A 15,245-nucleotide genomic window follows, 5' to 3' on the forward strand; every position below is an offset into this window, starting at 1 on the left:
TTAAATTAGAATTTATATTTTTAAACAATTTGTCATGAAAATCTTATGATGAGTAATTGTCGTTTTTTGTATGTGAGGAAAATTTTATATTTAGGCCATAACCTCTACATTAGAGGAGGAAAAGAACGAGTAAAATGATTTGAGTAAGATTTGTATATTTCCTTGTTTCTTTCTACTAAAGCATTAAACTATTTAAATTTCTCTGTTTTCACTTCAAACTGTTTTTAAAGAAAATTGGTATGATATCTCAATTAGTAAATATTCTAATATATTATAAAATCCTCTTTGATTTGCAAGTACATTTGAATATATTATATAATTATATAATACATAATAATTTATACAAAAATTATTCTTTATCATAATAATTTAAATTGTTCAAGCTGTACGAGAAGTTCATCGAAATCGATAAATTGTGTTCAGCCGATCTACCGTTAGAAACTAAAATGAAGGTAAGACAAATAAATTTAAATTTTTAAAATTGTTCTGTGAATTTAACATAATAGAATTTTTATTTCTTTATAAGATGCTGAATTTCATGAAAAGATTTGGTAAAACTCCATTTGGAGTAAACATCGGAGGATTCTTTTATGTTAAAAAGAACTTCTTCATTCGAGTAAGTTCGTTTAATATAATTTTTCATGCTTTATTAAACAGTAGAAATATCACTTATAAGTGCAAGTTTTGCACACAAATAAACATTTAGTCATAAAAATCATATTAAATTTAGAAGGCCATACTTTGAATATTTACAATAGCTTTTAAATATTTTGTTACAGTTTATGAGTGCCGTATATTCAGCGTTGTCTCTCTTCGTGGAACTTTTAGTTGCCAAAAAACCACCTTCTTGTAAAATTAAGATTGAAGATCTAATTCAATAAAGCCGGATTGTCTCATTTGATGACTGACTCACAGACGTAAATCTTTGAATATAAGCACATTTATTACAGAAAAAGGAAGTATTGTTTTCGAAGTAGTCTTATCAGAAGAATTTGAAATCTTCAAAATGTCAAAAACTTTACGCTTTTCTTGAAATTTTCTTCTATCCTCTTCAATATTTCGTTTTTTATGTATCGTTGAAAATTACATTTTCAATATAAAAATTAGAATTTAAATTTAGATTTTAAAAGTTCAAATAACTTCAACTACATATACTTATATTTTTTGAATAAATTATAAAAGAAAACAATCCACAAATCTTAAAAAAAAAAACTAGCGCAAAAGCCTTTTCTTAAAATTCAAAGAAAATACGGTTACCCACCTCGACTGTGGCAACTGCGCCTACCCGTCGTATATAGTTCCGCAAAGGAAAAGAAAACTTTTTAGCGAGTTTTGAAACTTGACATCTCTAGATTGAAATGGGCTTGAAGTTACTGGCGAGGCGCAAAACCGCGGCCTAGTCTCCCACGGTTGACTAGTGTATCATAGTAAATGACATATGATATCATAGCAATGACGCGATGGTTACTTGCTATTTTCTTCGTAATACATTGTTGTTTTTTTTATTTTATTGAAGAGCATCTTGGTCGGATATATCAGATAACCAAATGAATAATATCGAATTTTTAAAATGTGAATAAAAATGCTGGCATTTTCTGTTTAAAATTATTTTATTCACGAAAAAGGCTTTGTTTGGTGGGCTTCGAAGCGTATTGTTCATCACGAGTACTTAAAGGTTGATCAAATTTTCAGAGTAGAATTGTACAGTGAGCAGGTACAAAGATTATATGACAAATTAAGGCTAAAACAATCATCTTTGGCAAAACGTCGAAGTGTATTTAATTATACAAGAGAACGCTCGACCACACATAGCAAAAATTACAAGAAACAAAACAATGCAATTGGGATGGGAACTGTCATCTCATCCTTCCTATTCTGTTGGCTTATTACTGTCGAATTGCCAGATTTTTAAAACTCTTTGGGTAATCATATGCGTAGAAAACATTTACAAATAACACATCTATAAAAGAGAAAGAAACACAAGTTTTGACGAGACCATGTCTTGTCTCTAAAATCGCGCTGCTGTCAACTGTTGCCACATTAGAGATATGAAGGAGTACATGTAAAGAATTGAAATTTGGTACAGAGTATTTGGTGCCCAAATCATGCGCACATAAAACAACAGACTTGTAGGTAGTCAGGGAACCGTGAACCGAGTCAAAAGAAAATACGAAATGCTGAGACTATTTCTATAAACAAGAGCGAGGGCGAGATTTGCGCATTCGTTGCTCTCGCTCTCCCAGACATGATCTCGTCCCAAAAATGGCTTCGCCGTTTTACTTGTTAATGCTAAAAATGTTCAAACTGTTTCAAACTGTTTTCATATTAAGAAAGTACAATTAAATATGAATGTAATTTTGATTAAATTATTTCAAACAAAAAATAAGCATTTTTATTCACATTTTAAAAACCCACATTATTTATTTGTTCTCTGATATTAACTTATATATCCTAATTCTCCTGTAAATAAATTTCGGAAGAATAGATCTACGTGTTAAAATAATGAAACTAATAAATATAATAATGGACAGTCGCAGAAATTCATACTCTAACTGAAATTAAATACAAAACCTAAATGTGAAATAATTGAAGCAAGCTGCGAATACATTTTAACATTTGTTTTTATTTCGCACAATCGACCCAATCGCGTAGAATGAAAATAAAGTTTCTCTTCATAATTTGTGTTAAATCAGAATTATGTAAAATATCGTGTAAAGACAAATAAGATGTATTTGCTTATTTTGTTATTGCTGTATTTAAATTTAGTGAGTATATTAAGCATATTCTTAATATAAGTGTAATATAATATAATATTGAAACTGATTGATCATTTACAATGTATTTTATAAGAGTTTATATACCAATTTCACAATTTTTGTTTATGATAATTATTTTAATTTGTCAAGCTATACGGAAAATTCATTGATATCCATAAATTGTGTTCTGCTGATTTACCGTTAGAAACCAAAATAAAGGTAATCGAAATACATTTAAATTCATTTCTATCGGTCTATAAATTTATTATTAAAACATTTTTTCCTTTAAAAGATGCTGAACTTTATGAAAAGATACGGTATAACTCCATTTGTAATAAACGTCGGCGGATTCTTTTATGTTAAAAAAAAACTACTTCATTCGAGTAAGTTCGTTCAATATATTCTATTAGACTTTATTAATGTTGTAAAAATATTATATATAACTGCGTGTATAGTTTACAAATGTATTTTAAATAATAAATAGTAATATATAATAATTTTGTACATACTGTTTTACAGTTTCTGAGTGTCATATATTCATCGCTGTCTGTGTTGACAGAACTTTTAATAGCAAAGAAACCACCTTCTTGTAAAGTTGAGATTAGAGATTTGATTCAATAAAGCTATTGAATTAAATTGTCTCATAGGCTGACTTGAAAGTTTGAATAACAGTAGACTTATTATAAGGAAATGAGATATTTTTGTGTTCAGAAAAGGAAGTGGATTGTAGAATTATCAGAAAAACTGAAATCTCCAAAAAGTGAAAGAAAATACTCCTTACGGAACATCAATTGTTCACTCTAGACTATTACGACATCCGTTCGTAAATAAATTTATGCGTCAGTAAATTTATAAAATATATTTAAGTTTATTTATTTTTTATTTTATGTAACTATTATTATTTATTAATTTGATGTTTATTTTATTTTAAAAATACTAGACTACTGACAGTTTAACATTCGTATGTTAACCCGTCATTTAAGGAAACAAAAATATTTACAGTATATTATTTTCCAAATTTCATTAAGCTTGTGTAAACAAAAACTCTTCACAAACATCAAACTTCTGTATACTTATAAGTTCATCCAAGAACACAAAATTTATTTTTTCTATTACGGAATCTGGTGCTCAGTAGGCGATTTTTATCTGTGTTAACGCCGACGAGGTTCGAAAGTGCTTTACATTAAAGTCATTGAATTTGGGCTTGATGCGCTGTTTCAGTTTCGCTTCATTTTCGAGAGACTACTTATTGTCATAAAAGAGTGATCTGCTGACGTAACGGACTTCAAATTACTTTAAAACGAAAACTATTTGTTGCGAAATGAGCAGTTGAGAAAAGATATATACGCCATTTGAGTCGTATTTCTCAGTGAATGCGATCAACCACCTACTGTACTTCTTTATGTATATCGTCATGTAGGCCTATACTGATGGTTCAAAGGTGAACGACAATGTACAGTACGTTGTTCCTTTGTTGTCTATCAGCGTGACACTGGATCATAGCATAAGCAGTTCTGTTAGGGAAACAATGCTTCGACTTTCAGGCAGAGTTATTCGCAAAAAATCTGGCCATTTCAATGTGCGTTGAGAATCGCCATTGTACCCAGATCAGAATCATTACCGACAGCAAATTTGCTATCTCACTCCTAAAAACCTAAACGCTACACTTTCTTGCTACCGAGATTCACAATTTTATTTGTAATTCGGACGACACATTTTACATTGCATGAGTCGTGGTCATCAAAAAATGATTAGCAACGAACGAGCAGACGCACTGGCAGATGTGAAATTCTTCCTATAAGCAGTTGGGAGAGTGCTGCCCTGCTTATAGTAACGTGAGTGACAACGCTCTGAAGAGACTTTTATGGAAAGAATTTATGCAAGAATGGCAGCGAGATTGGGACCACTGCACGCATAATATCACATATCAGTTTCTGCATAACATTCGCGAGGCGACTAACTATAATCGTTTCTCACCAAAACACAACAACTAATTCCTTACAAACGATAAACGGTTTGTTAGCTGTCTGTGTAGTTTATATCCGACAAAAATAAATAATGCACTACTGTGTGGTTGTACGTTGAGCCGACCATTACTTGTTTCATTGTGTAATGCCGGAATACAAACGACTGCAGTGACGTTGAGGAGGCAAAGACTTCATAAATGACAAAGAGACTTAATTCCACCTCCAGCATGTAATTGCTAGGTACCAAAAACTGATAAGAAACTCAACCTTTTCTTCACCCAATGAGGAGTTGTGTACTATGTGGAATAATAACTTTTATACATTGTGTATGTTTCAGATCTTTGTACACACTATTGTAAATATTGTACTATAGCTGTATCACATTTTCACTTGTTTTGTATAGCGATTCTAATTGTCTTCGGGAATTTGCTCTATTCTCGTGCACATTTAAAAGCATTAACGAAATCATGGCTATCCTTTATATCACGTCTACTTTATTTAAAAAACAAAATTGATTTTTATGGTATGTCAACGAGGTGCTGCTGCAGTCCCATAAGCACTCCGGATACGCCCTATCACTCTACAATTGAATTCGCATCAGTATGTTCGAGTTACGTAAAAACGGCTGAACAGATTTTTACGAAACTTTGTACAGTAGGCTACATATATTCAAGGCTCGTCCTGGGAAGAATATAAACTACGTTCCATTTAGAAAAATTTGATTTTATAAAAATTTCGATAGAATTATGATACCACTTACAAGAGTAAATACAGTAGTTCATACCTGGTTCTTAGGCCTTTTCTCACAAATAGGACGATTTGCCCAGAGTACGGTGGTATGAAATGAACGACAAAATTCGAATACAATAAGATAATAGTTAAGGTCATTCACGGGATAAAAACAGTGAAAGTTGGTCAGCTTATTATTTTGGCAAAATGTAAAATATTCTGTAACTTAATTAATTAATATACGAAAAGGAAAATAGACAGAATGCAAAATATTGGTGCAAACTTTATTAAACATTTGATAAAAATACAGCAGTACAACTGTTTTAAAACATCGTCTACAAGAAAAAAAATTTAACTTTAGTAATTTGAACGAAATAAAATTCGTTTTCGTAAAAATTCTAATAATTCAAATAAATAAGTGTACAAAACGTGTAAATTGACCCAAAAAAAAAACAATAAAATTCACATTAAAAATTTTAAACAAACGCTGAAATGTAAAAGAAAATTAAAAATGTTGCTTTCATCCAAAATGAAGAGCTTACGAAGACACCAAGATCATACGTGAATCGGTTTTCCTAGAAAGAAAAATGAAAAAAATAACACAATATCCTATATTTGTTCATAGCATGATGAAACAAGAAAAATTAAATGCAATTATGAAGTGACACATTCTTGTTTCATCAAGCTAACTTTTGCTAAGTTTATATGATTAATATTTTATTTCATTACTTTAAATTCAAAAATTAAAGGAATCCAAGACTAAATTATTCAAATTATGTGGCCATTGTAAAAGCATTGCAACGATAAACAGAACCAAAATCTAGCTTTCAGAATTTTTTGAATAGCTTACCTGTAAAAACATCTGAAATGCAATCATGCAAAAGTGAATTGGTATCATAGCAATAACACAAAACATTTGAACTTTCAATAAATTCCATAACAATTTTGAGGCTTTCGTTAATTTTGTTTATATCCTCCTTTACTGAATCACGCATCTCTTCTGGAACACCACTTATTTCTATGTTATCCCTCAATTTCATCATATTTACGTCACGATCTGCTGCTTCTAGAAAAATGCATTATTTTATCAATTACGAATGCAATGTGGAAATTGACGTTATGTAAACATTACTTACTTCCTCGCAACAAAATGGCGGCCTTCAACTGCATAATGGAAAGTCCATACGTTTGTAGTTTTACGATATAGATCCTGGGCAGTAAACAAATCCTTACAGCCCTTAAAAACTGAGCCAGACCTTCATCTTCGAATTTAATTTTAAATATTGGAAAATTAAATTCTTTCCTTCTATTGTAATAACGAGGAAAATCGATTAATGCCACTTTACATAAGTTTTCACTTGCTAGAATTTCCTTTAAAAAAAATATATCATCAATAAACAGTTTGTATGTAATAATAAATATCTCACAAGAGAAACTTTACTATTTGTCGGAATTGCAAGCTCCGTAAGAAGGGATTGGATAAAATTTCCTCCATATTCGTCACCATTATAGCGTTTAGCATCCATTTAAACTTTTCTAATGCATCTCCTGTAGATAAACTTATACCAAACATCTGAATAAATAATAAAAACACAAGACGTTTTACTAGTTTTTTATTTTAAAACAAGAAAATATCATATTAAAAATCAAATTTTGCACAAATACAGTAGTGAAAAAAAAGAAATGCGAGACTGACCTCTAAAGATTGAGAGAGGAGATGTCTGGATCTGAATCTTGAGGGTTTTTTCGGATTGAATGTATCTTTTCGAACAGCACCCGTTTCTGCACTTACTTCAATTTCTTCTACTTCTGGAAGTTCCCTAGCAAGCCTTACTGTAAGGTCTTCTACTTCTATAAGTTCCCTAGCAAGCTGCTTTTCAAGTATTGCAAGTTCTTGGTCACTTGAAGGGCTTAGAGGTATTCGTCTGTAGTCTCTTTCACTTAGATAAGAATGAGGAGAACCCTTTTCAGACATTTCAGAAAACTCAATTTTTCTGGAATATTCTTCATATGCAGTGGCACTTCCAGCTTCAGCACCCTGGACTGCTTCCAGAGAAATTACTACATATTCACCTTGAGTGTCAGGGGGAGGAGGAGGAGCTTTATTTTTTCTATATTTACGAGGCGTGGTACAATTCTTTACAGTCACTTTTGCACTTGAATCAAGCTTGGAGAGTGTCTCCCGTGCTATCTGAACAGTTGTCGGATATATGGCTATTTCTCGTGCTATCTCTGCAGTCGTTGGGGATTTGGCTACTCCTCGTGCTATCTCTGCAGTTGCCGGGGATTTGGCTACTCCCTGTGCTTTCTCTGCAGTCACCGGGGATATGGCTACTCCTCGTGCTATCTTGGCAGTCACCGGGGATTTGGCTACTCCCTGTGCTATCTTAGCAGTCACCGGGGATTTGGCTACTCCTTGTGGTATCTCAGCAGTAACCGGGGATATGGCTACTCCTCGTGCTATCTTGGCAGTTGTCGGGGATTTGGCTACTCCCTGTGCTATCTTGGCAGTTGCCGGGGATTTGGCTACTTCCTGTGCTTTCTCTGCAGTTGCAGGGGATTTGGCTACTCCTCGTGCTTCCTCTGCAGTTACAGGGGATTTGGCTACTCCCTTTGCTTTCTCTGCAGTCACCGGGGATTTGGCTACTACCCGAGCTATCTCAGCTGACGCTTGGGATACAGTTACTCCCCGTGCTATCTTGGTAATCATCAGAGTGGCAGAAACTCCCTGTGCTTTTTTAGCTGTCCTTGGGGTGGCAGCAGTAGTAGCAACTTCCTCGCGCTCATCACTTTTAGTACAAGTACTATCACCAGTTATCTTGGATTCATCTTTAGGTGAATTGACGGTAAATTTTGATTTGCAACTATTTTCTGGAAAACTGGTAATATTACCAGCCAGTTTATTTGGATTAGTGATGGAAACATCTTCAACCTCATCTCTTGTAGGATTAGGAGAATTGTAGATGTCTTTATTCATATCTTCATTCTGATTAATGATAGAAATTGCTTTTCGCAGTTCGTGTACAACTTTTGGCATTTCAAGAGTAGGAAGCATGACAAGTTGTTGAAGGCTAGTTTTAGAAGCGCTGTCGGTCATTTCTATTGTAGGTTTTGTTTCTTCAGGATATATGACACTAGTTTCTTTGCTACTTTCCATTCTGGAAGCATCCATATTTTGCAAAGATTTATATATTTCTTTTTTCTTAGAGACAATACAGACAGGACTTTTGTCTGGTTCAGTAATATGAATATTTTCATCCAAACCTTCAGCAGCAGTTTCTGTTCTAAGTTTTCTTTCTTCTGCAGTTTTTCTGACAACCATTTTTAATTCATCCACTACATTTCTTGGGCTTTTTACAGATGATGATTCCGCTCCATAGCTTCTTGAAGTGCCAGTAACTTTTACTGTATTTTTTATTCTTATCGTTTTACTAGAATCTACTGACTGATCGGAAGTTAGTGAATTTACAATCGCATCACTAATACTTTTTGTGTCAAATTCCTTCTGTGAAGTACTTTGCTTTTCTTCAGATTTACTTCGTTTTGCAATACGACATCTTGGCAGTTTGAAAACTGTTGGTATTGGAGTCCTAACAGCAACATTTCTAAAACTTGATTCAGATGGACTTGGACTGCTTACAGAAGATTCTATACTTTTGCTTGAAGCAGAAGCTGTATCTTCTGATGTTCCATTTACTTGTTTTGTACTAATTGTCTTTTCATCTTTATCACTCATCCCACTGTTAACGGCTTTTAATTTAGCTCTCTCCTTACTTAGGATTGTATGCCGAACTGTAGGAATGCTTCGTTTATCTGTTTTGCTTTCAGTTGATTCCGGTTCGTGTTCAGTTTGAGGAACAGGTGAAGATGTAGCAATTTCTTTCATTTGCTTACTCTTAATCGGAGATTCAGATTTCACTCTTTGTATAGGGAAAACATCTGTTTTTCGTTTATATTCAGCTGCAAAATGACTTGAAATTGCACTGGCTTGCTTTATATGGCTGCTTTTACTTATTTGTGAAGAGTCAGTTTCAGTTCGTTGTTTACAGATACTATCTAGAGCAACATTTCTTGAAGTAGATTTCGATTTATCGGAATATATTGCTGTATTCTTTTTATCGACCGGATTAGAAGTTTTATCTGGAAAAAAAATGTGGTAGAAAACTTTAATATGTATTATGTTTGTCTCGAATTTAATAAATGTAATATTTAACATAAAAAAATATCAAAGTTAAAATTAAGTGGATGGAATCATTTTATTAACACAGAGTATATTTTAATTACAAAATATACATTTCAATTTCTAGAGGACATTTGTTGAATAGTTTAGTTTCATTGATAGTGATCGATATGAAACAAGATGTAGAAAACCGTAAAATGATTTTTTTACATACAAACGTACGCATTCATTTAAAAATAAATAAGACAACTATTGATTATACAAATTTTTAACTGAATAGACTCCCATTTTTCTAGGGCCTAACATTTATTAAATCATGTCAGAGAAGAAAATGTGTCAAATTTCAAGATAACCCATTCTTAAAAATTAGTATGAAAAAAAAATGTTCAGGGCAGAACATGTATATCTAGCTATAAACAATAGTAAAAAAAGACAAAGGCTAGGAAGGAACAAAATAATTTTTCCAATATTTCTTTCTTTCTGGTATTATTTTTTTCTTCTACAGCTGTATCTCTACATAAATAAGAAAAGGAGTTATGGAACTAGGCGCCATCCTTCGCGAGGTTACATTTCTAGAAAAATTTACTATCTGCATTGATAAATATATTCAGATCTTTATCTGTTTTTATTTAAGAAAATGATTTCATGTTACCAGCGGGAATGTGGAAATATGATGCAAAACGAATTTAAGTTTTATGTACAAAAAAATACAAGAAGAAAAAAACAAAATCGCATTTATTAATGTTGTCTATTTGTAGATGTAAAGCGTCAAGTATAAACTTGCATAAATAAGTATAAATGCGTTTATTTATTCTAAATTTTTTTCCATTGAAAAAAAAATTAACTCCTAATTTACGATTGTATGAAATTTTGTATTTTCGATATTTTTTCTGAACCACTGCTACTTAAAATTACGAAGAATATCACTTTAATATAGCCTTCTGTCTAATACAGAAAGGACTATTCTGTAAAACTCCAATGAACGAAATGTTTCCTCCTCCGTAAAAGATTAAATATAAAATCCTTGTGTATTTAAATTACTAACATAGGATTTTGTATTGCAAATACCATTCTTAGGCAAATTATTATTAAGTGACTTCGATTCCCAAGTAAACTTACATATAGTTCTTATTGAGACTTTAGTTCAAGTTCACATTCAATTTAGGGACAATATTAGAGCCAAGAAATTGTAATACTAAATCGAGGTTTGAATGAAATATACTGGTACCAATCCAGGATATGAATCCAGGACATGGTAATAGTTGTGTAATGGCGTTTCTCGTGTTTTACGAACCTTTAGTAGTCTAATAAAATGGAAAACACTGCTTTTAGCGTTGTTTGGAGAAATTGTTCTGAATTTATTTACGTTTAAATTTTACCTCAATTTTGCAGGATTTCGGGGATCTATATCTCGCGAAAGGTAACATGTAGACCACCGGTTTCTTTAATTTGTTTTAATCCTCCAGGAGTGATCTACAGCTCAACTTTCTCATCCACAGCTGAATTTCTACCGAAAGTAGTCCCCCCTTTTATTAGGTAATCAGTGCCATTTTATTCCATTTAAATATTCGAAAATATGGAACAAAACAAGAAGACATAATAGGCAAGTTTCATAATTATAAAAGTTGGAAAATAAACTAAGTTCCCATGAAAATTTAAATTCTAAAATTAGGAAATCACAATTCAAGAAATTCACAAGGATAACCTCATACCTTTAAGTTTTTATAAATGTAACACTTAAAGGCAATAGAAAATTATTAAGTATCTATAATATATTAAGGCATAATGTACTCACCCTCTTTCTCGGAAAGAGTTCTTCTCAAAACAGTTAGAGGTTTATCTTCTGTTTTGAAACTTTCGTAGCGTTTTATTCGATCTTTAACAGAATATGTTAATTCTGGAATATCAATAAGTTTCGGATAAACCAGCGAAAAGTCGAATAGTTGATCCATTTTTCTACGTTTTTCCGAGTTTTCTTCTGTTTTATTTGCTGCGTTCAGAGATTTGGAATCCATTTTACAAGCGTTTCAAATGCTATATTATTATATAAATAGTTTCATTTGTATTTTGTGAATTTTATATATGGACATTTCAATAGCACTTATTAAATTACACAAATTAAAATCTTCCGTGAAATGTTTGTGTATTAAAAAATTAAAGAATGAACTTACTATTGAGAGCTCAACAATCCCTGACGAGTGTAACCAAAAGAGAATTGCAACAAATTCTCACGAAACCAACACGCTGATGACGATGAATTTTTCTAATGCATTACACATTCATAAAAATTTTTTTTTTTTTTTTTTAAATTAGATTTTCCGTATTTAAATTTTTCATTAATGTATTTTAATAATACAAATGTTATTTATCAGAAATTTTAAATTAATCCAAATTAGATTATTTTAATTTGCATGTTTGCATATTTGCATATATAATAATTTCACATTTATAATAACTTATAATTAAATATTTGTTTTTCCTTTATAAAATTACACTTTAAAATGTTTATTAATTAATATATTGTTATTCTGAAAAATTTTTTTTATTTTCAAATTTACATTTTTAATTTTTTAATTGTTTTGTAGGCCTAAATGATTTCTGTTTCAAATAAATAGAGATTAAAATCTTCTGTGAATGGTTCTTAATTAAATTCTAATCTTTTTACACATTCTTATAACTTCTAATATTGAAAAGTGTTCAGATTAAAAATTGTCACACACAATTACATGTATTGCTGAGTTCTACAGGGTGGGAAAGAAAGTCACTTAACGCCATGCTACAGAATATAGAATGCAGCGAAAGTTAATTCTCTCATTTAAGGAACACATTAGACGAAGAAGGAAATAGATTGATATGTGTTACACGCACGGCGGCCATTTTGATGGCGGCCATATTGAATGGCGTGCTGTCCTTGGAATCGGTGGAAGCGCCGTTTCCCTTGTATCTTCTAAACTATAAATACATATTGAGTGATTATTTTCATATTTGAATGTACTATGAATTAATTGAAATTAATATTTTATTATAACCGCATTACGTATCTTATTGCAAATTTCTATACTACATGTGAAAAAGAACGATAAAATTGCTATTGTATTGCAATATAAGTGGCGGATTGGAAGCGCTGTATTGTCGAATACGGGACAGCTTCCAAGCAGCCAGATTATACGCATTCGTTCATGCGCCTTACAGAGCATCAACTTCACGTGGTTTAGCTGGTGGATGCTACACACCAAAATATCGTATAATACCCCGTTCGCACCGAGTATTTCGATCTAGATTGTGACTAAGGTCGGAGACTGTTCTGTGGTGCGAACGCTCTCGACCGTTTCAATCTCGACTGAAACGAGGTTCAATCGCGATCGAATGGAGAGAGTTCTCGAAACCAGATCCAGTTATAAGAGAGATCCCACAATCCCATGCGCTCGAGAAAATACAAGATGGCTGCGGAACACGTGTCGGGCTATCGACAGAGAAATAAAAAAGACATCTGGAGAGACGACGACATCTGTCTATTATTAGATGTATGGCAAGGAAAAGTATTTATTTCTAACCAAAACTTCCATTTTGTTTGTTGTGTTTGTGACTTACCGCGTAGTTACGTCAGTTTTATGATCGCGTGTAATAGCCAGGTTCTTCTCCAGCGGACTACCTGCGCGAACAGCACGACGTTCGACTAGCGACAGTCACAATCCAGATTGTAGGTAAATCGAGATCGAAGTGAGTCGTGGATTGTGTGCGAACGTAGTATAACGCTTCCAATGATTTTATACAGGACCGGTTCCGGGCTGTTAGCCGCCTGCCTGCTAGATATTTGGCCGCCCTCGCTCCATTATGTGAATCGCGAGTAGATTTATAACAACCCAACCGATAGAAGTTTACTGGTATGTTTTTATGATAGTTCTGTATAGTTAAGAGGAGTTATAAAATCCATTAAAATATTTGATATATTTATTCTGCTTTTATTCTGCTCTCCCATCTTTTATTACTTACAGATTTTAATGTTAAACTAGTGATATTACGATTTATCAATAGTATGTCCCATCTATAAGGTGATGTAGGTAAAAACCTGTACAATTCTTGTACTATGTTAAAAACTTAACTGTGTCTTTGGCAGCATCATTTACAACTAAATTTAATGAATGAGATGCACGAGTACAAAAAAGCTCTAGAATTTATTTTTCTTAAATTATGCGTTGTCATAAATATTTGTCTTTCCACTTCTTTCCCAAGACTACAAATATTCAAGTACAAAGTAACCGGTTTTAACTTATTTCTACTTAACAAGTAGTTAAATAATTAAGATATTAGGGAATTAGGGACAAATAAAACCCTGCTGAAAGAGTTGGAATTTTACTTTAACCCTAGTTAGGTATCAGACACGTGATAAAAACACAGAACTCCAGGAGATCAGGCGCGAACTTCCGACCAACTACCATTGTTAAGTAGTTTATAAATTATGTTGGAATACCTGAAACAAATAGTAATTACTTTACTTTATATAACATTGGTTGCGCGTTACAAATCTTATGTGAACGAGATAAAAATTCGAAATATAGAGGTTTACACACAATAAATAGTAATTGTTTAGATTGGAAGTACGGTATTTTTTAATACAATAGCAAATACAGTACATACCTGTATTAGGTATGAATAAAATATTTTTGTCATACCTTAATAGAAATAGTTTGTCAATACATTCTGATGTCCGACTTTCTTCAATCAATAAGATGCAAACCAAACTTGTAACCAATTACAAAAAAAACATCGTTACTTGCAACTACAATATAAGGGGGTGCAAAAGTAGGTCATTATGGAAAAAAACATACAGAGAGAAAATAGGAAGAAAAAACATTTATTTTTATGTACAAATTAAATCACAAATAAGGAATACAAACTAATAAAAGATAATAAAAAAAATAATAATAATGAACACCAAACATTTATTTGTTTGCACTCCCTCCCTTGTATAATGTATTGCAAAAGATGTTTTTCAACTACAATTTATGCTATTAAATATAGTCGATGACATTTCAATTTGTAATTAACACTTCAGTCCATAATTTGATAATTTGAGATATAGAGATTTGAGAGAAAACTATTTCAGATAAACATGGAAAATACATTGAATTTAGACTGAAAATGCAGGGGAAAAGTAAATTTCGAGATAAAAATTTTTGAGATAGACTGGTTAAACTGCATTTCAATCTATGTTAAAAGTAGATCCACTAATCCAGTCATTCATTAAATGGAGAGGTGTCAGATTAGCGATAGTACCGATTACTGAGAGAATGAAAGCTTAAAACCTACCTAAGGGAACTAATGATGTGATCTGTCGTTCTTCGATACTGATTCCGTTTTTGCAGACACACAGGAAAATATAACCATACACTCAAATGCAATACCGTGCAGAATTGAAACAGGAAAAGAGAATTTGGAGCATGACTAGCACTTTCGTGGAAACGGAAGTGCATTAGCGATCACACCGGATTAGCCAGTGCCTGCTATGTCTTTTCTCTTATTCTTATTATTTCATTCTTTAACTGTCATTATTAATATTGTACTTGTCTACATAAACATCCGTTGTATGCCATTCTAATATTACGTCAAACA

General features: G+C 32.2%; 1 protein-coding gene across 2 annotated transcripts; it reads right to left on the bottom strand.

Annotated features, from left to right (window-relative positions):
• Positions 1 to 5,733: 5,733 nt before the first annotated feature.
• Positions 5,734 to 11,952, bottom strand: LOC111636657 (flocculation protein FLO11-like). 2 transcript variants are annotated; one of them, XM_023381943.1, is made up of 7 exons: positions 11,804 to 11,952; positions 11,428 to 11,666; positions 7,149 to 9,592; positions 6,894 to 7,025; positions 6,589 to 6,823; positions 6,303 to 6,518; positions 5,734 to 6,027 (listed from the first exon to the last, which is right to left on the bottom strand). In XM_023381943.1, the coding sequence occupies exons 2-7, from the start codon at positions 11,645 to 11,647 to the stop codon at positions 6,008 to 6,010; spliced, it is 3,267 nt and encodes a 1,088-aa protein (XP_023237711.1). In that variant the 5' UTR covers positions 11,648 to 11,666; positions 11,804 to 11,952; the 3' UTR covers positions 5,734 to 6,007. The 2 variants fall into 2 exon arrangements, with proteins under 2 accessions (XP_023237711.1, XP_023237712.1); XM_023381944.1 differs by having other exon boundaries at positions 11,428 to 11,622; positions 11,804 to 11,897.
• Positions 11,953 to 15,245: the final 3,293 nt, after the last annotated feature.

This window comes from Centruroides sculpturatus, unplaced genomic scaffold (assembly GCF_000671375.1).
Source record: "Centruroides sculpturatus isolate CEXI.00-Female unplaced genomic scaffold, Cexi_2.0 scaffold685, whole genome shotgun sequence".
In the NCBI taxonomy this organism is placed as follows: domain Eukaryota; kingdom Metazoa; phylum Arthropoda; class Arachnida; order Scorpiones; family Buthidae; genus Centruroides; species Centruroides sculpturatus.

What these genes read in the sequence shown, in the direction of transcription:
- LOC111636657 (XM_023381943.1), bottom strand. Translation starts at nt 11,647, where the DNA reads ATGGATTCCAAATCTCTGAACGCAGCAAATAAAACAGAAGAAAACTCG. An exon ending in TCCTCTCTCAATCTTTAGAG is followed by an intron (nt 7,026 to 7,148) that starts GTCAGTCTCGCA and finishes TTATTTATTCAG; the next exon opens with ATGTTTGGTATAAGTTTATC. An exon ending in CGCCATTTTGTTGCGAGGAA is followed by an intron (nt 6,519 to 6,588) that starts GTAAGTAATGTT and finishes GCATTTTTCTAG; the next exon opens with AAGCAGCAGATCGTGACGTA.